General features: G+C 39.7%; 1 protein-coding gene across 1 annotated transcript; it reads right to left on the reverse strand.

Moving 5' to 3' along the window:
- Window positions 1–4414: 4414 nt before the first annotated feature.
- C1H3orf85 (chromosome 1 C3orf85 homolog) lies at window positions 4415–13892 on the reverse strand. Its single transcript, XM_030449861.1, is given in 4 exon segments — window positions 4415–4512; window positions 6249–6327; window positions 6530–6678; window positions 13805–13892. Coding segments are annotated over 4 exon segments (414 nt in total).
- Between the last annotated feature and the right edge of the window lie 5695 nt (window positions 13893–19587).

The following is a 19587-nucleotide window of genomic DNA, read 5'->3' on the forward strand; positions in this document are numbered from 1 at the left end:
TTTCTTGTCTATACATTCTAATTACTGATCTCATTGCTTCCTAGGGGTGATGAAAAACACTAATAATTTATTTGCACTCTACATGCTGTGTTTATGGCAATGCACCTTCCTCAGATGGATGCTTTGTATATTTAATCAGCCAGCATAGAATTGCTTTGGACACAGCTCACTTTTGCTGGCATTGAGGATTACAGCAGTAAGTATAGATTAGATTAGATTAATATTTTGCCTCAGAGGTTTTGGTTTAAATTAAGACAATAGATGATCAAGCACAAAGTAAGTGTACAACAATAGTGTGTTCCAAGCTCAAAAGGTTCAAGCATTAGAACCAGATGAGACCAGGTTCAATCATGTGAATTGCCATAGTGATAAAGTAATGTGTATATTTTTCACTGAAATCCAAGCGCCACTGTTCAGTTTGTAGCAACAACTTCAGTTCATAAAAGAAATGGTTCTTTCTCATTACTTCTATATATTTTCCCATTCTGCTGAGCTTATAGAAAACAGTGTATTTTAGTACTTACACCACATTCAGTATTTGTAATGTGGGTTATACATAAGCTACTTGAGTCCTGCAGTTTCTCCTATTTGTTTTGGTCACAATGACTTGTTTTTTTCATTAAAAGAAAGCCCATGGAGTATTAATCTTTTTTCTTAATTATTATTGGAGAGATGAGTTTTCTTACTTCTCCTTTCACTTCAGACTCCACTTGAATCTTTCATCTGGTTCTCTAACAAAGCAAGGCTCCTATAATTGTGCTGTCTGGGTAGGCATGTGTTTACTCCCCAAGTCTAGTTTCAGTATTTTTTTTAACCCATGGGCTGTTTCAATTCCACTTGACAGAGTAGCACAGATTGCAAAGATAATTTGGTTCTTCTAAGCTTTGCAAAATTAGTGATCCAGGAAGCTGAGGGAATAGATAAGTCCTCTGAGGAAGGAGATGCATCATGATTCAGATCTGATATTGTACTGCCAAAGTTCTCCATGGGGAGGTGAACCTCTAACTACCTTGCCTGAGGTAGAGCTTCTGCTGGACCTAGTAAGAAACAGTGAGATAGTTGGGCACCCTGACTTCTGTCCTACTGCTGATCTTAGTCATCCTGCTTACATTACTCAGAAAAGAGTTGCAAAGTCTGGAATGCCTGGTGGATGCTCTCTTGTGCCCATCTACTTTATGTCTATATGGAGACAAACCTGATTTCATCTTTCTGTGACCCCTCTTTACCTATTTCCCCTTTCCCCCAAGACTTCTGCTGTCTTTGGCAATTTTAGGGGCTTTTTTTCTCTCAAAATGTTGTAACATTCAGAAACTAGTAAGAGGCAATTCTCTCCACTGTGCTAGAAGAAAAGATTCTGTGTCCTGAGGTCTGTATTTCTGGCCTCATGACCAGCAGAGATGTACTTGAAATTTTCTTTATCTTAACCCCATTCTTTGGATTTGTCACTGTTAAGGTCCTGCATGAAGAGCTGTGCTGCACAGCAAAAACAAAGAGGAAAACCTGTATGTAGCAACTCAAAGATATATAGGAAAAGGCAGTAAAGTGTGTCCAGAGTTACTTGGGTTAAAGTGCTGAAAAAAGTACGTGAAGCTAATTAAGGGGAGCAAATTCACTGGGAAAATATTTCTCCTGGTTATTAATAAATTCAGAGGAAGGAGTTTTACCAGTTCATAATGTCCGTGAAAGCCATTTGCTCATTGTCATGATTGGCATGTATTTTGATAACAAGAAATAAGCACCTCATCCTCCACTGTTACTCATGCATGCACAATTCTTCCCATTTAATTCAGCAAGACTAATTATCTGAATTAGTGACATTAGCTTGAAGCTACAGCTTTGCAGATTGAGTCTCTGGCTTTCAGAACAACTTCTTTAAAGGAATTAGTCATGTCTAAGTACAACAGAACTGTCAAATTTCATCCCTTGGATTTGTCTGATGCTTTGGTTGCAAAGCCAGAATTATGCAAGATCACCCTCGTGGCAAGACTTAAGGCAGTGTTTATTCTAAACTTATGGCTCTGACACCCCTAAAATGTCTCATAAAGGTTTGGCAACTGCCTTACCAGCTGAAAGTAGATGAGATAAGACACATTTCACTTTACCTTCCACCTCACTGATGAATTTCATCATCTGCACTCCAGGGATGCCTGTTGTCCCCTTGCAAATCCACTCCTGAACTAACTCCCATTTTAGTTTAACTTACCATGCAGGCTTGAAAACTGCAGCTAATTCTCAAGAAAACCCCAGACCCCTACCTTGGCAGCAACAAGAGCAATTAAGAAGAGAGGGCTGAAACCAGCAACATTTCAGGAACTGAAGCTCAAGGCATTACTGCCTGCAGAGTGGAAGTACCTCTGGAACCACCACAGCTGGAGGAAGCAGACCCCTTGATTTTATCCACTTATACCCATGTAAAATAAAAGGCAATAGGCAATGCTTATCCTTACAAATATGCTTCTTGCTATAAATTGAAGAGTTACAGTAACTGTCATGCCTGCACTGTTACAGAGGAATCATAGAATCATAGAATTAGCCGGGTTGGAAGGGACCTCAGAGATCATCCAGTCCAACCCTTGACCCACCGGAGCAGTTGCTAGACCATGGCACTGAGTGCCACATCCAGTCTTTTTTTAAATGTCTCCAGGGACGGAGAATCTACCACCTCACCGGGCAGTCCATTCCATAGCCTAATCACCCTCTCCGTGAAGAAATTCTTTCTAATATCTAACCTAAACCTCCCCTGGCACAACTTAAGACTGTGTCCTCTTGTCTTGTTGAAGGTCGTCTGTGAAAAGAGTCCAGTTCCCACCTCGCTACACCCTCCTTTCAGGTAGTTGTAGACAGCAATGAGGTCTCCCCTGAGCCTCCTCTTCTCCAGGCTGAACAGCCCCAGCTCTCTCAGCCTCTCCTCATAGGGTCTGTGCTCGAGTCCCTTCACCAGCCTGGTTGCCCTCCTTTGGACCTGTTCCAGGACCTCTACATCCTTCTTAAACTGAGGGGCCCAGAACTGGACACAGTACTCGAGGTGTGGCCTAACCAGTGCTGAGTACAGGGGGAGAATCACCTCCCTGGACCTGCTGGTGACGCTGTTTCTGAGAAAATACTGAAAAGTTTAGGATCTGGCACGCTTGTTTATCCAAGGTCAAGCAGAACAGGGAAGGTGGACAGAGGGGAGAGGCCACGACTGTGTTTAACTATTGAGGTCTTTTAGTCTATATGTCATTTGTCATCCCTTATCTTTGAATGAACTGTTCATAATTAAGCAGTGCAACTGGAGATGTGAAATTCTACATGGCAAATAATGAACTTGCACTTCATTTATCTCTTTCAAGTATTTAATGAATTTTCAGCCTCGGCTAATGAATAGTGGTAATTTCAGGCCCATTGTCCTATGCAGGAAAATTGATAATGCTCTAAGGATAGTTTCATACCTAGGAGCATGGTAGATATTGCCAAAATATGCATTTATTTTTAGAAGATCCCACGTAATCTTCATATTCATTATATAGCACATATCCACAAAGAACCCCAAACACACAGCATACAGAATCTGCTCTTTGGTGATAAAATGCAAACAAAACCTTCCTGCCTTCAATCACCCTGCTTTTAACATTGGCATACTACATTTTGGTTTCCCCAGCAGATCGTCTTTCATACAGAAATCTTGACCAGCTTTGGAAACTTTTAATACCTAACAGGGTATTAAAAACAGATAAAAGAAATCTAGGCACCCCATCCTTTCTTCAAGACATCCTGATTAAGGTAGTTTAATGTAGATGAATGGGGGAACTTCCAGACTCAAGAACTTGGCATGAAGAACATTTTGTCATCACTGCTTTTATTAGAAAAGGAGCCTTAAGGAAGTGTTACCTCCAGCTCCTACTTCTGTGGAGCAAGAAAAAGAAACTCAGAGTGGTAGCTGTAGTTTCAGTTGGTTTTGGCATTCAAGATCAAATACAGACGTTTAAATGTAGAAAGCAGAGCATACATGTCATATGAATATTTACTATAATACTTACTGACTTGATCCTAGTAACCGAAAAAATTGACATGTACTTGAAATATAGAAGTATACTCTTCCTACTACCCAACACATTGTTCCAGGTTACAAACATAATAAAAACAATGAAAACAATTGTTTAGTCAAAAAATGTTTTACCTGAAAACACAGGATTTTTTAAACCTTATCTGTTAAAAGTTACTAGTTATCTTGTCTTCAACTTCTTATTCAGTTTACCACAACTTACACCTCCCTTCTACTTATGAATATAAAATATGTGGTATTGAGAAAGTTAGTGTGCTAATTTTGATTTTAGACAGTGGAATGAGATAAAGTTATCATATCAAATACATTATGGCAAGTACATAACATGCCATATCCTAACATGGTGAGATATGAAGCGTGTAGGAATTATTAGCTCATCCTTGTCTGTTGCTGGAGTTGAGTCCCAGATTGCTGTAGCATGTCCATATAAGATCTGATGCTGTTGTTAGAAAAGATGGGATAAATTACTTTTAGAAAAAAAATGTAAAATTAATTTAAGATCCTGTCAACAGCTTCAGTCTTCAGATTTGCAAGCTTTTCCAAATGTTTTCTTCTGGAAGCACAGCCCCTGAACCAGATTCCTGCGTGTACTGTATAGGCTTGCTTTTCTTGGCCATCTTGGAAATATCACCTATCACGAGCAATAAGATTATAACTTTATCCATATTTTGGGGTAACATTTAGCTTGATATCTTTGCTACTATCTGCCTTCATAAAAACCCTAGTTTTTAAGTTCTATCATATTAGCATTGGATAGTTTATTTCAGTCTGTGAGGCAACCAGCCTTGCTTATAAACACGCTTCAGTGAGAGTCCCTACAAATGTGTTTCTGTAAACTGGCTTTAATCCTGTCATATGACAATCATAGGTATTATCATTCTGGAAGCATAACTCATCTTGCAGTATGCCTGGCATCTGTCAGGATCACAGCCTTCAGACACATGTGTTGGACAGCTAATTATTAGATGCAATTAGGCATTTTCCATTAGAATAATTTTTCTGCTAGAAAAGACAGGGTGAGTGTTTTCCAGAAAACTGAGCAAAGTGTCTTCAGGTAACTTCAAATTTGTTGTAAGGCAAAGTGACTGCTTCTAGTCAAGAAAGATGCTTCCCATGTCATTGTTAGAAATGCTGAGATAATATCCAGGTTCTTCCTTCCAGTTGCCCCACAGCACCAACTGAAGCTTGGCAGGAGGGCAGGGAAATCATAATTTTTAGATATTCTCTTCTATTGTGCTTCTGCTCAGAGTGAGCAAAAATGGCATCACCATTCAGGTGGAACAGATGCTTTTCAAAATCCACATCTCAAAATGAAGTTTTGTGCTCACTTTCAAAAAGAAAGCTACTTTTAAGTCAATAAAAACCAAAACATATTTAATTCAAAGAATATTACAAGGGTAAGCCTATATTCTACCCATTTTTCTATTGATGGCTACAGACTGATCAGACTCCTATGTCTTAGTAACAATTTTAAACACCAAAACTTGAATTTGTGTTCTACCCTGGACTCCTGTCCATTTCAAAGGACTGCAGTATCTTTTGTGAAAAGCATTTTTCAGGTACAATGCGTGTATTCTCCATTGTGTTTGTCAAGCTGAATAATTTAGCAATCATGCGTTAAATTTCAAAATATTATGTCCTAAAAAAGTGTACATTTTAACACAGTCCTAAACAATTTCTCTATGACAACGAGACATTTCCTTTGATATACTTGTGTACTTATCTATAAATACTAGTTTTACCAACTGCTACGTTTCATTCTGTTTTCTTCTTCTGAGGTTTTGTTCTACACTGAATACAGTTTTGAGACAGAAAAACATGGGCAATTTTTTTCCTCAGCAATTGCTTTCCGACTGCTATTTAGATCAACTATGTAGGATAAGTTGCTGCAGTTTAGCTTCTGTGGACTTTTTAAAAGACATTTACTCCAAGCTTCTAATGAGTTCTTCCAAAGCATACATTAAAAGCAACTTGCCAAAGTAAAATGATGACATTTAGATAACTATAAAGCCTGGACAGTAAAGCTAAATCTTCTTTAATTTTTCAAAATTTCTCTTGGAATCAGGTTTGTTAATGTGTTGATTTATGCCATGAGGACCCAATTGCCAGCACTCTTTTGTTGGTTAATTTTACTTATTTAGGTACACCCATGTGTTCTGAGTCTATGAAATGCTCTGTTGAGAAACCCCATCATAGCTGGCACCTGAAGGCTCAAAGGCAAAAGAACCCAAGTCCATGTAGTATTGTGCTGTGTCTCTCTGAGTGGTCTGTGATTCACTAACCTGAAGGTAGATCAGAATGGAAAAGAATACTCCAAGCTTTGATAATGAATAAATAAAGTGTGTGACTACTGAGCATCCCTGCCTGTAATGATTAGTCAGACAGGTTTCCTCCCTTGTCCCTAAGGGTTACAGTTACATGTCAATCCCAGACTTGTACTTTCTTTTTTTTCAGTAAATGCTACAAGTCAACAGCAGAAAATACAGTTTTGGCTGCAGTGTGTACCCATGAATTTTGGCTGCTGCTTGAATCCCAGTAGGTCTGAGAATATGGTTTATGTCTTTTAAGTCATATAAACTGATTTGATGACTCTTCTGTAAGCAAAGGTGCTCCAAGGATGCCTGAAATGGAAACTGAAAATAATTTGCCATATGAGAAAAATATTTTGGGATGTGCACTTCAAAAAGCTTATTTATAGCCAAGGAAGGTGCCTTTGGACCTGGAGTTTGTTTAACAGAAACCAAAGATGGTACTGCCTTAGACCTTCAGAATTATTTTATTCTTTTATTTATTTTAAATCTATCATTACTGAAACAGTTGCTATAAATAGCTGCTTTACTGTTGAATCTAGATTAAGTAAAATTACGATCAAGTTAAGGCACTAATTTATTTTTCATGCAAGACTTTTTGACCAGAAAAACATTTAGACTGGAATTGCATTCAGTGTGCTGTGAAGCCTAAAGTTTTTTTTAAAAAAACAACTAAACCTACCTATGTATTTAACTGCAGTTTCTAAACTTCCTGGTTATAGATGCAATATTTACTCTCATCACTAACAGCATAAAGATTACATGTTTGGAAATTATGAGCAAAAGATATGGCACTCCTAATCTTATCACATTGCTTCAGCCAGCTTTTGGGGTCACCCCAAATGCAGAAATATTTCTTGTAGATCTTGAAATAACCTTTCTGTCCACAAAAATAAACTGAATTCCCCATTATCTTCATCTGAAAGACCTTGGTACAGGAGAAGCCTTTTCTTTTTAACCTCCAGTGTCTGAAACATGAATTCATTTGGGGCTGAACTGGTCTGAGGTAGCACACCAGTATGAGCATGCTACACAGAATTCTCAACTGCTGATGAAGTTGAAACTTGGATACATCAACCAAGCTGAGGCCAATGTCTGTAAAGAGCTGTGCTCCAAGTTAGTGTAGTGCATTTAAGAGGACACCTGAGGGTGATCTGAACATCTAGACCAAGAGCTTGAACTCTTGTCTACTGTGCCTTATATTAGGAGCTCACCAGGACAAGCTATCACCTCACTGGCAGCTCTCTAATGCCATATTCCTGAAATTCTAGGAGGGAAATCTACCTGAGAATGCCCAGTATTTGCTTTCATGTGCAATGCTTAGCTCAGTCCACTTCAATTACCAAATTAGTTGATCATCTGCAACATGGTTGCAGTATTTTTTTAAATAAAATAAAACTTGCACTGCATGAATCTGTGTAGCAGATATGTGAGCTAAAGTATTTGCTGTGCCTTTTCACTTTGTTTCTTTTCAATGATAAAAAGTACTTGAAGGTGAGAAAATGCTTGATTATACAGTAATGAACAAAAAATGACAACTACCCCTCCTTTTTCATTTTTGCCCATAAAAAGACATGAAATAGCAATTTAGAATGCTTGCTTAGCAAGCAATGAAAGTCCCAGTAGTTCCTTCCTACTTCACCTTCTTCAGATCCCAAGTTAATATAACCAGAAACGAGAGGCAGAAGTTTTGGGGTAGGGAGTTTTCAAGGAAGACCTTCTTTAAAATATTAACATCTTTAAATTTAAACTTGAGTGGAAAAACCTAAGTTCAGACATTTGGTGTGAAGACTTGTTGTGTGAACTGTTCTCCCCCTTAGGGAACTGAGAAACAGCTATTTCTGTACTTCATAAAACAAGATTTTGGCCTGGGGACAGAAAAAATGTATTTCTTGTATTTGTCTATTAAGCTGCTACACTTCCATTTCAGAGGAGCACAAAACAAAATTAAGCTTGTGCCAAATTTCATTATTTCTCTAGTGATTTACTATTACTTGGTAGAAAATCTATGAGCTGCTAACTTCTCTGTAGTGATTTTTTTTTCTTATTTTATTAAATATTAAACATTTTGTAAGCTCATGATTGCATTGCTGGACTGAGATAACTGAATTGGGATCAGATATTGGCTCAGTAACAGCCTTCACTTTTGTTTAAATGTATATCAAGTTAGTAAAGGGCCATTTAACATGAAATTTTATCACCAATATGTGCTCAGGCCTTCCAGCTTCACACTAGGCAAAAAGATCATTAAGCAGTTCTGCTTTTTGTATTTCTTTTTCCTGCTGCCTGAGTCTTCAAAAGTGAGTTTACCATGCAGCTGATGGAACAGCAAAGTGTTGTCTTAGCTACTGTGGTAATATCTTAAGGATATTACCTTTCAGCTTTTAATATGAAGTCTGCTCTGCCTGTCCCCGTGTCCAATGTGAAATGCCATTTCTAACCATACTGAATGCTCACTTATTAAAGTGCTCTACCAGGAGGCAGGGGTGTCAGCTCTGCCCTTGGCTGCTTTTGTCACTGTAGAGACCCAGTCCTTGTTCTTTTCTAGTTGGTACCTCAAATCCTTCCAGCTCTCACCTTTAACACCTGGGACCTATCTCTGTGGAGCTTGTCTCTAGCTGATGGGCACTTCACAAATGTGTAAGTACCAGAAGAAAATTACTAAATGCCTTTATATCAAGCTAATCCTTCAGGCTTAGCTGATTTTCTCTTCATCTTACTGTAAGGGTCATTGTGTGTCTCTGAACAGGACAAACATTATTTACCCTCAAAACTTTTGTGAGACCATCACTAGTGAAAACAAGAAACAGCCCTGTTGGTCTCTCTCTGGGACTACAGAGCCAAGCAGGCTTGCAGGTTTGCTTGTGCTCTGGCAATGTTCAGAGAAGGCAAGGTCTGAAACCTCTTCAGTGTAGACCTGAGGGCATCTTATGTTTCCATCTGAGCAGTCCCTCTAAATAGAGTGTACAGTCTTCAGGCAAACAGCTAACATACATTTCTCAGACTGGGTGCAGTTTTCCCCTCTGTTTTGGGTGTCTTAACAAAAGACTGTGTAAGAGTTTGTTGCTCAGTAGGTGCTTCATAAACATGGACTATGCCTGAAAGACTGCAGCTCTTCATCTTATTACAGAAGACTAGCAGAGAACAGAGTTTCAGAGTACCTGGATATGAGACTAGAGGGAGTTAGGAGCAGGTTGGTAATGCTAATGAAATGGTTCACAGTGCATAAAATCGAGCTGAAAAAAAGATGAATAATTTTAAACTGTAGTGAAACAAAGTTAACTCACTGTGAAGAGCAGTCAAACATTATACATTGTACATTAATGGTTTTATTCAAGTCTATTTTCCCTCCTTTACCTTAAATAAATATGTTATTCAAAAAGTACTTTCAGAGATTAATGACCCAGGAGGAAAATAACAGTAATGTGTACAGGGAGTGAACCATTCCAGGGGCTGTATCAGCTGTTACCAGTTAAAGTGTTTCCCTTCATCATCTCTTGAAAACTTACTCAGAGTTCTATATGGAAAGCAAATTATAGAAAAAATTGGCTGTTTTTCATAAACAGATGCTTAGCTCATGTAAATATTGCCTTCAGCAGGTAGTTTTGTGTATCCTGTACATCTAAACAGATTGTTCAGGGAAAAACTATTATAAATCACTGTTGCTGTGATGTCTTGAGCATCTCATTTTGTGTTTGTGCAGACTGGTATAAGACTAAACTCTGAGAGAAAAGATGGTGGTATAACCTTGTCATCTTTGTCAAAATAACAAACGTGTACCTAATCCAGCACTGACCATAAAAAAACCTACCACAATTTACTTTGAAAAAGGCATATCAAATAGCTTGGTGTTTTAAGGTAATAAGAAAAACAGTACAGCAAGCACGTTACACTTAAAATATAAAACAAACATTAACAGATCTTTGTGCGTTAAATATCTTTAATCTAGATCCAAAAGGAAGCTTAAATCTATTGTACAAGGCTAGATTTCTTGACAGAAAGATTCTTAGCTGGATGCAACTATGGAATCTTCCGGACATTTCTCTGTCAGCTAAATGTGTAATGGTCAACTTCATGAAACAGTCAAAAAATGTGAGCATATAGTCAAAAATGGGAGTTAAATTTTGACAATTTAGCCTGTTTAGGCACCCGTGTGTTTTTTCTTTTTAAAAGCTGACCAGTATAAGTCATTGTGTTCTAAGCAGTCTTTGGGGAGAGCAGCCAAGTCTCCATTTCTTTATCTAATAATAGAGTTAAAAGACAGGCTTTTAAATTTTAGTCTAGGATATGGTTTTCCCACAAAATCAAGAAGTCTTTTTTACCTAGATCAGCAATATTGTAGGAGTAGTGAGGAGTAATTTCAAGGCTGGGGACCAAAACTTATCCCTGGTGTGCGTCTACCACAGGGAAAAGTGGTTTATGTCTGATTTGCTGTGATATTTACAAAAAAATCAACAATTACTTAGCAACACTTCAGTCTCTCTCTGTGCACATTGTCATCATATAAGATGGAGCCATTTATTCCTCTCTGTAATTTCTAAAGACTATTGCAAGTTTCTGACAAGCTGAAAATCTTTTGCTAAAATTAGCATGAATTTAAATGTCAAAAGTTGGCAATTGACTTTTAGTCTAATAACTGTTCTTATTATTGGCTTTGGTGATTGTCTGATCAAAATGTCAGCTCACAGGGGTAAGGCTGCTGGTCCTATCAACACTAGGACATAGTTTAAGCAGAGGCTAAACTTGGACAGAGCTAAACTTCAAGACTTTGCTGAGGGGGCTGGTGTTGATGTGTTGAGAACTTTGAAAAAGTAAATCAAATGCAGCAACTGATGTGTGTTTCTTAAGGTTAGTAATGAGGCAGAATGCACACCCTTCCCTCATGCTCCAGCTATGTAACTTCCTAAATTTCTAAAGATTCACAAAGCCAGACGCCAGAACTTGATCCACAGCACAACAGGGTAAGTGCTGAAAGAAAAGTAGGGCAGTTCTTTGCATACACAGGTGGATGGACTTTTGGAATCTACTGGTCACCTCCCCACCACATGTCACGTTTTCTCAGTTCAAGAATGCAGTTATATTAAAGTGAAACACCTGCATGTTGCTTTTCAAATTGTGAAAAAGAAATGTGTGTATGTGTCGCAGTGCGAGGCTGTACTGCCTCATGTATGCACATCAGCTATTTATCCCAGAAGTGTAACAGGCTTTAATATAAAATTAAATCAGTTACATTTGCTAATACCTGACAACAGCAAAAAATGAAGTCACTGATTGTTAAATGCTTCAACACTGTTCACATCACCCAGTCTTTGAAATTTTAGTCTCATCTGTTTCTTTTTAAAGCTTGAAGTACAGTAGTCTCTATTCTTTGACAATTTTTAAAATTTTACAACACTGGGCAGCAGAGCTCTCTTGTTCAAGAGATGAGACCTCAGTCATTAGCAGTTGCTAGAGCTACAGCATCAACCTCATGCTCTCATCAGCAAATGCAGACAAGTTACAGACACTCAATACAGAATTAACTGTTGAACATATTGCTGGTATGATGCCAGGGGTCATGAAAGCTGTCAGGTATGGGTAAATAACAAGACAATTTGGCAAAAATCCTAGATAACCATAGAGAAGGAACTACTTCCTCTGCATCAAAGCATTGGAAAAAGCATTGGTCCATTTGTATTACTCAATGGGTCCTGGCAAGTTTTCCTTCCTTAATCCGTGTGTGGCCATCACTTTAACCTTGAGTGCATGGGCAAGACACCCCTGTCAGACATCTGGGACACTTCAGTAATGGTCCCAGTTCTAGGACCCTCCAGTCTTGTAGCTGACCCCTTGCTGCTGCACTCTACAGAAGCTGAAGAAAAGGTCCAGCAAACAGCCCAGAAAGCCTGCCCACAGAGATGTGAGGATGGTTTTTATGGGGAGTGATTTATAGCAGCTGAGTTAAAGGTGTGATGAAGAATCAGGTTCTCATTAGTAAGTCTTAAAGCCTCTGTTCCAATTCACCATCTCCTTGATCATTGCCGTAAGGATTCACAATTACTGAAAAAACTGCACTGTTTGTGATCAATGAAACTTAAAAAGCTCTTTAAAAATGAGTAATGAATAGTTCTTCCTGCCTTTTGAACACTTGAACCTTGCAAAGAAGGCAAATGAGGCTGTTGTGAGTGAAAGACAGAAGAGAGAGGAAAGCGCAGAAGCACAGATAAGTCTCCCAGAAGGAGGGGCAGCAGGCTGCTGTGCTCCCAGCTTGACTTCAGGCAAAACTGCTTATGTCTTGTGACCTACAATGGGAAGGAGAGGAGGTTCAGAAAGACAGACAGGAATCAGGAAGGGCTAAAGCTCAGCTGTACAGCAGATCAGGAAGGGCAAATAAGGGAAATGGAAGGTTTTTGGGTGAGTTTTAACTTGCAGAAGAGAGAAAGGTCCATCCCATCTTTTCCCTTCCGTGCAGAGCCTCACTGCATCCAAAAAATAGTGTCAGATGACAAGGAAGAGATTTTGGTCCGCAGGAGAGAGTACACATGACTATGGTCCCCCTTGACAAAATACCTATTTTATTAATTCATGATTAATCACTGACTAGTTCAGTCTACCTCATTTTGCTTTAGCTCTGCACATCATGTATTTACTGCATATGTGACAGAGCACTCAGATCTAAGAAATGCATTTATGCATTCATATGGATGGAGCAGCTTTCCATGATGTGGGCAATCACCTGAGAAATCAACAGGCATTGCCTGCCTGGTTTGTTCTAATTTAGTGGGGTGTAAATTAGTCTAACAGCATGTTCATCACTGGTCATTGACTATACCAGTCTGTGCTGCTTTGGGAAAAAACATTCTTTCAGCTTTGCTGCAGCCCTGCCACACCCATTTTCACTCTAGTCCAAGTTTTACATGTTTATTCTTGATTTTAGGTGCCCTGGTTACAGCCTGCTGTGAAGTTTCAGTGATCAGACAACCTGAGAGTTTTTTTAAAAATTAGTTTCCTTAAGCAATTCAAACCACACATCCCCAAAATTGCTTGTGAAATGTTAATTTTGGGTCCTTATAAATGCATGTTAAATTCTTTCGTACAAACGATAAATTTCATGATCAGAATGTTTAAGATAGATTCTAAAAAGCAGGGTCAAGCTCTTCAATTTTAACAGTCCAGGAAATCATCCTGTGAGTATCCTTTTCACTCAGGAATGCCTCCTTGCTTCTCATACCTGAGGGACTGAGCAGTAAGGGGTTCAAAAGTAATCAGGAGGAGCAGAATCAGGAGTGTATTTCACAGTATTTTCTATGCAATCTTGAGCTCACCCACTCTCCCATATGTTCCTGCTGCAGTAATTTCCAGTTAATTCTCTTCCATCAGTGCTGTTCCGGTGGTAACATGGGTTTTTTTGCCAGATGACTATTTAACAAGCCAGAAGGGAATGACATGAGAGAGGGTGCCAGGCACTTACCTGTAAACAACAGAGCAGACACTGAAATTTGAAACAGACATGTGAAATTATCCAGAAAGCACGTCCCTTGTAAAGCAGAGGCAGTCATAGGGTTTTATACTTTGTTATCTTTGGGTCTATAAATCATTTACCAGACACCTGTAAATGGTGTGAGCAGGCAGAGGGCAGGGTGCAGTGCTTTGTTCAGATTTGTCTTATGTGCTTCTGTTTGTACACTTTGGACTTCTCAAGCTGAGCCTCCAGGGAGCCATAATGGATTATGTGGTTACATTAACTTCACCACAAGCTCTGTTATGCAAAACTGGGCTTGTTCTGTGGGTGCTGAACAGACAGGTGTCTGTGAGTCACTCTTCTGCATGATTGTTTTCCCCTCGTTGAGGTAATGTGCATGAGCAGTTTATAGTCTGATGTGAATATAATTGGGGGGAAATGGTGTTTGAATCCACCTGCTCTGAGAGCAGTACCTAAGTATACAGGGTCTTTCAGGTGTGTAATGCTTGGACTGAGGATTGATACTGACTGAGACAGCAATAAAACAGGGAAGGAAGGAGTTGGACTCCTGCCCTGAAGCAGGTCACAGGAACTCATGTGTGCTTCTGCTGATGTTGGGACTCCATAGTGTGAGACACTGAGCTGATGCTGTCTGACCCCTCCTGCATCTCCAGTTAGACACTGCCTTTTTTTCTTTATACAACTCACTTTCAGTAACAGTTGCCTTACTTGCAGACCAGTTCAACTTGATAAACTCACCTGCAGCTGTGACAGCTGAGCCTTATCACACATGGAGGTGAGTTTATCTGCAGCTCACCAGCACAGGTCTACCTGTACTCAAAATACTCCCTGACCATCAGGCAATTCACCCTTGCTGACGTTACAGGTCAGGGACCTGACCAGGTTTCACACTGATGAACAGTAGTACTTCATCCCTATGTTCACAGGGAAAACCACCCAGTCTAAAAGAAGATGGAGCAAAGGACTGTTTGGAAGTAAAAGAGAATTGAGTTATGTAATTACAGAGCCTTAAAGTTTTTGTCACTGGTGGGCAGGAAGGGAGAGTATTGAACAGCAGCTGCTCTGCAAGTGTCATGTTAAAAACAAATATTAACTGTCCAGACCTATGATCAGCTTTCCTCATCTCTGAGCTACTAAGTTAAATGTTAGATGTCAGTATTTTTGAGCAATAGCATAAAGGTGTAAGGACTGGGACATTTGCCAATGGGTGGCACAGATGGCTGTGACAGACAAGCTCTCAAGAACTGTAGATCCCCCAAAAGTAAGTTCCAGGAAACCATGCTAGAAGTTATCCTTTTTTTCTTTCAAATTTTCTGAGCCGTCTCCAGCCTCTTCAACACTTCTTTCTTACATGGATCTGCCTTTCTCTTGCAGCTTCCCTCCTACAGTTCTTTATTCCCACTTCTTAGTATAATGAATGGAAGAACATGTTGGCATGTCATTTTATATTTATTGCTGTTATCTCTAGTGTGCAGTCTGCCTGTAGAGAAAAGTGTAAGTGGTATAGTCTAGGTCAAAAGAGATTATAGCAGCCAGTAAGAATTCCCTGCTACCTGGGAGCAGATCACAGTGAGTTGCTGGACCGGCAACACATACCTAAGACCTGCTCCTCCTGTCTCATCTTAGGAAGCAATAGAATGAGATGAGAAAGTTTTCCTTAGGAACAGCAATTGAAAGGATGCTAGAACAGTTAAAGGCTATAGATCCCAGGTGACCCTGAGTATCCTAAATCCAGGATTCTGGTAAACCTAGAGAATTATACAAGATCTGGGAAGCAGCTAGACTGTAGACAGCATGTTCCCTTGGACATACAGATCTACAACCCCTGAAGACTCATCCTGCTTTTCTTTGTTTCATCCCCTATCCTGCCACCATTTCTTCCTTGCCTGATTTTTGGCTTGCTCCTGGCCCCTGCTTGTTCTTGTCCTGCCTGCCCAGCTCTGCGTCCTGAGACTTGTCTTCCCTCTTGTTGCATGCTCTGCAGTGTCACATTAAATGACTGTAAACCTCAAGTCCTTTAGATTGCAGAATTTCTAAGTCTCTTCAAAATAGAGTGGCTTCCTGGTGTGGTGTCCCTTTCCTCCTCTCACGTGTGTCCTGCTTCCCACACGGGTGTACTGCTGCCAGGTTCATACCCTCCCTGCCTCCTGCCTCAGTCCTGCTGTTGTCTAATCTCACGTCTGCTCACAATAAGCAGTGTTCTTCCTGAAGCTCTGTAATGTGTGTTTTTTTGGGGCTTGCACATGCCCAGCTAGCTCCCCTACAAAAGCTTTTAGGAGACAGATGTGTTCTTAGTTGTTCTTTGAGGGCAATGTATAGGCAATCTGGATATCACTAAAACTCCACGAAGAGCACGAATGTGCTCATTCAATGTCAAATTTTAGTTCTTAATCCCTAACAGACACGCAGGCTGCAATTTTTGGGAAGATTTATAACTTGGTCCAGCGGCTCAAATTTTCATGTGGAGGAATGAATCATTCTATCATTTTCATATGATGCCCTCCCTCTCTTGTCAAATTTCTATTCCCTTTTTTAAAGCATTGAAAGCTTTTTCAAAGGAGTCATCGTGAGAATATTCAGTGCAAGTTAAACTTTATCCTGCACATTCCCGCCTCATTTTCAGAAATAACTGAGATGTTGGCTGAAATGCTTCCAAAAAATGTCAGCCTGAGGCAAACACTTGACATATTAAAAAAATTTTAAAATAAAATAATAAAAATAAAAATAGAGCCAAATGATAAAAGTTTAACTCAGTTACAGGCAAGTGAAAGTAGGATTATATGAATGAACTTTTCAGGCAATCTTCAATGGTACCAGCCCTATCAATAAGGTGGAAAGTAGGTTTCAGTCAAGAGAACTCCCAGGTAGAAAAAGATCAGAACATTCTTCTTTTACATTTCATAATGTTAGAGAGTAATTCGCCATTTCAGGGGAAAGGTCTGTTCTTCCTCTAATAGTATCAATTTGTTATTTTTTTCTTCTTCTTTCAGGAAAAAAGAGTTACGAACCTAAAATTGTAGGTGATTATAGCTGAAGCAGTTTTAGGAAGAAAATGAGATTGGGTCATCTTTGGAACATCCTGAGGAAGATGATGACCACTGGCTATATAGTGAAACCTCTGTCTCAAATAATTTTTCAATGTATTTTTCACTAGTGAAGTAGTTATAAAATGACTAATCTGTAAAATGTCTGAGAGATGGGGAACCTAAATATCCTGGAGATTTCTTGTTGCTTCAAGTTCATTGAAATCAGCTGACACATAAAGTTATTGGCAAGGAGGGAACAAAAAGAAAGATAAAGTTGAACAATTTGAGCTGGAAAATCCACGGTTTTTTCTTCATTGGCACCTGCTTCACACCTCCAAGTGTGTCTCACAGCAGGAAGCTTAATGCTTTTGGTCCAGTTTTGTCATGTAAATATAATGCTAATCTTTCAGAAGTTGTAAACCACTATGTAATTGTTGAAAAATGTCATCTTCTTCTGGCGTATTTAATATCAAAATCCTCATTTGTTTTAGCTTGCCTAACATTTACCAGTTCTGTTTGCTCATCTTTAAGACATCTTTGACTTAAGCAGATGTGTCTACACCAGAGCTGAAATTTATTTTTAAAGTATCTGAAAATGCCTGTTGTGTTGCTGTGGTACCTTTTTGGAGTGGAAATGAAACAAATGCAAGCTGATATTTAAAGGAACATTAAACACATGCAGAATGTGAAAAACTTCTCTCTCTCACAAAACAGAGGAAACATGCACAAAAAGTTGTACATGGGGGACAATGAACCATGAGGGCTCAAAACAAGTTGTGTATTTGCAGCATAAAGAGCCCACAAAGTTCTTTTACCTTGTCTTGTTGTTATGTTTGGTATTTCCCACCTGATTTAGTCTAGCTAAGCTGAGCAAGGAGGTAGGGCAAAGGAAGTCCTGAGTCACATCAAGTGAAGCAGACCTCTTCCAGCAGCTGTGCCTTAAGATGAGAGCATACGACACGTCATACTGGGTTTAACTGGAAGCCTGTTGTTGGCCAGCAACAGATGTCTAGGGAGGGGGCTAAGATAACAGCAGCCACTACTGTTTCCACCAGCATACCTTCCATACAACCAGCACGTTGTGACAGAGGACTTGAAGGCAAAGGCAACAGCCTAGTGTTGAATATTTCTTCATAGATTCTCAGTATCCTTTTATAATCCATAGCTAAACGAGGTATGTTGAACCCCACACCTAACAGTTACTTGAGCAGAACTCCTTCTATTACTTCTGTCTCATGGTGGGTGCCAAGATACAAAATATTACAGGGTGTGTGCTGTTGCAGTTCAATAGAAAAGACTGTCCTTGACAGGAGTTTTGGGAAAACACTGAGAGATTTTCAGCATTCTGCATCAGCCACTGATTCCAGTTACCGTTTTCTATATTCTGCCCAGCTGCCTACAAGTAGTGTACAAGTCTTGGAAGACCACCCTGCCATCAGCACTGAGGTTGTGTATACATACATGACTCAGAGCAACACTCTGGTTCCAGCTGCCATAAGCAGTGAATGGGACAGCTACTGGTGACTACAAAGTCACCACCAATGCCCTAGGATGGTTAAGGGCATTCTGTTGACTAAAATGCCTTTATAAAATTTTCCTCCTTATAGGAATTTATTATCTGCTACTTTTCCAAGGTGAAGCAATAAAGGCAATTTGTATAAATCTTCATGCAGTGGAATTGAGCTAAGAGCTACAGGGAGGTCTAACATAAGCATATTAACAGGTCTTTTATTGGCCACTACTTCAAATGCCTAGTGTGTTTTGAAATAGGCCTGCTGGCATATAGGGAGGTATTTAGCACAGCAGGATGCTGTATTTTACACCTTCTGGCCTGGAGGTGTGCTTTAGTTCAGTTTTTTATTCCAGATAGCTCTAGCTCTTGATAAACCCACGTTTGCCTGTGCCAAACAGCACCACCAGGCCCATCCTGCTCCTCTTGTCCTTGAACACTTCTGTTCTCTTTAGCTCTACAACTCCCAAGGGCACAAGTATCTGTCTTCCCAGGAGGAGAAGGCATAGGTGCCTTAACTGGCCATGTTTTCCCAGAACTGCACTGTATAACACTCTTGCCTTTCAATGTTATGTACTCCTCAGTTTAAGAGTTCCAGAAGCAAGGGCTAAAAGAGGGTCTCAGCATCCCTCAGCAGCAGGAATGTCCCACAGGACAAAAGGAACATTTGGGAGTGAGGACAGGAGCTGTCTTTTAACCATCAACTTGTGAGTGACTTGGGCCAGTATCTGAAAGTCTGATGACATCCACTGCTCTTTGGCAGTCAGAACACCTCGACATGAACTGAGAGAGTTTTATTGGTCTTTGGGTGGGGTGGAAGCACCCACGCGGGGATGCCACAAGGGTGGACACCTGTGTCCTGGTGTTTGGGCAGCATGGCTGTGTCTCAGTCAGAGTCAGAGGGCTGGTTTGCCCTCTCTCTGGCATATAGATAGTATTCAGCAGATTTGTTCCTTCCATGCCCCCAGCCATTCTCATCAAGTCCTCTGCAAGCATCACTCACAGATTTAAATCTCATAGGCCTTTTCTTAACATGTGGCAAGTGACTAACAAAACTAGTGACTGTGGTTTCCTTTCTTTCTATTGGTACAAAGTTTGGGAAAGGGTTCCAACATCCAGGTAAGTGGCCTAGAAATTTCAATAATCATTGCTTTGAATGATCATCTTGTTTGCCAAGTCATGGCCTCCATGCAAGACTGTAATGTCTTAGAAATTCATCTTTTGTTACTGAGATT

Source organism: Calypte anna, chromosome 1, assembly GCF_003957555.1.
Source record: "Calypte anna isolate BGI_N300 chromosome 1, bCalAnn1_v1.p, whole genome shotgun sequence".
NCBI classification, from domain to species: domain Eukaryota; kingdom Metazoa; phylum Chordata; class Aves; order Apodiformes; family Trochilidae; genus Calypte; species Calypte anna.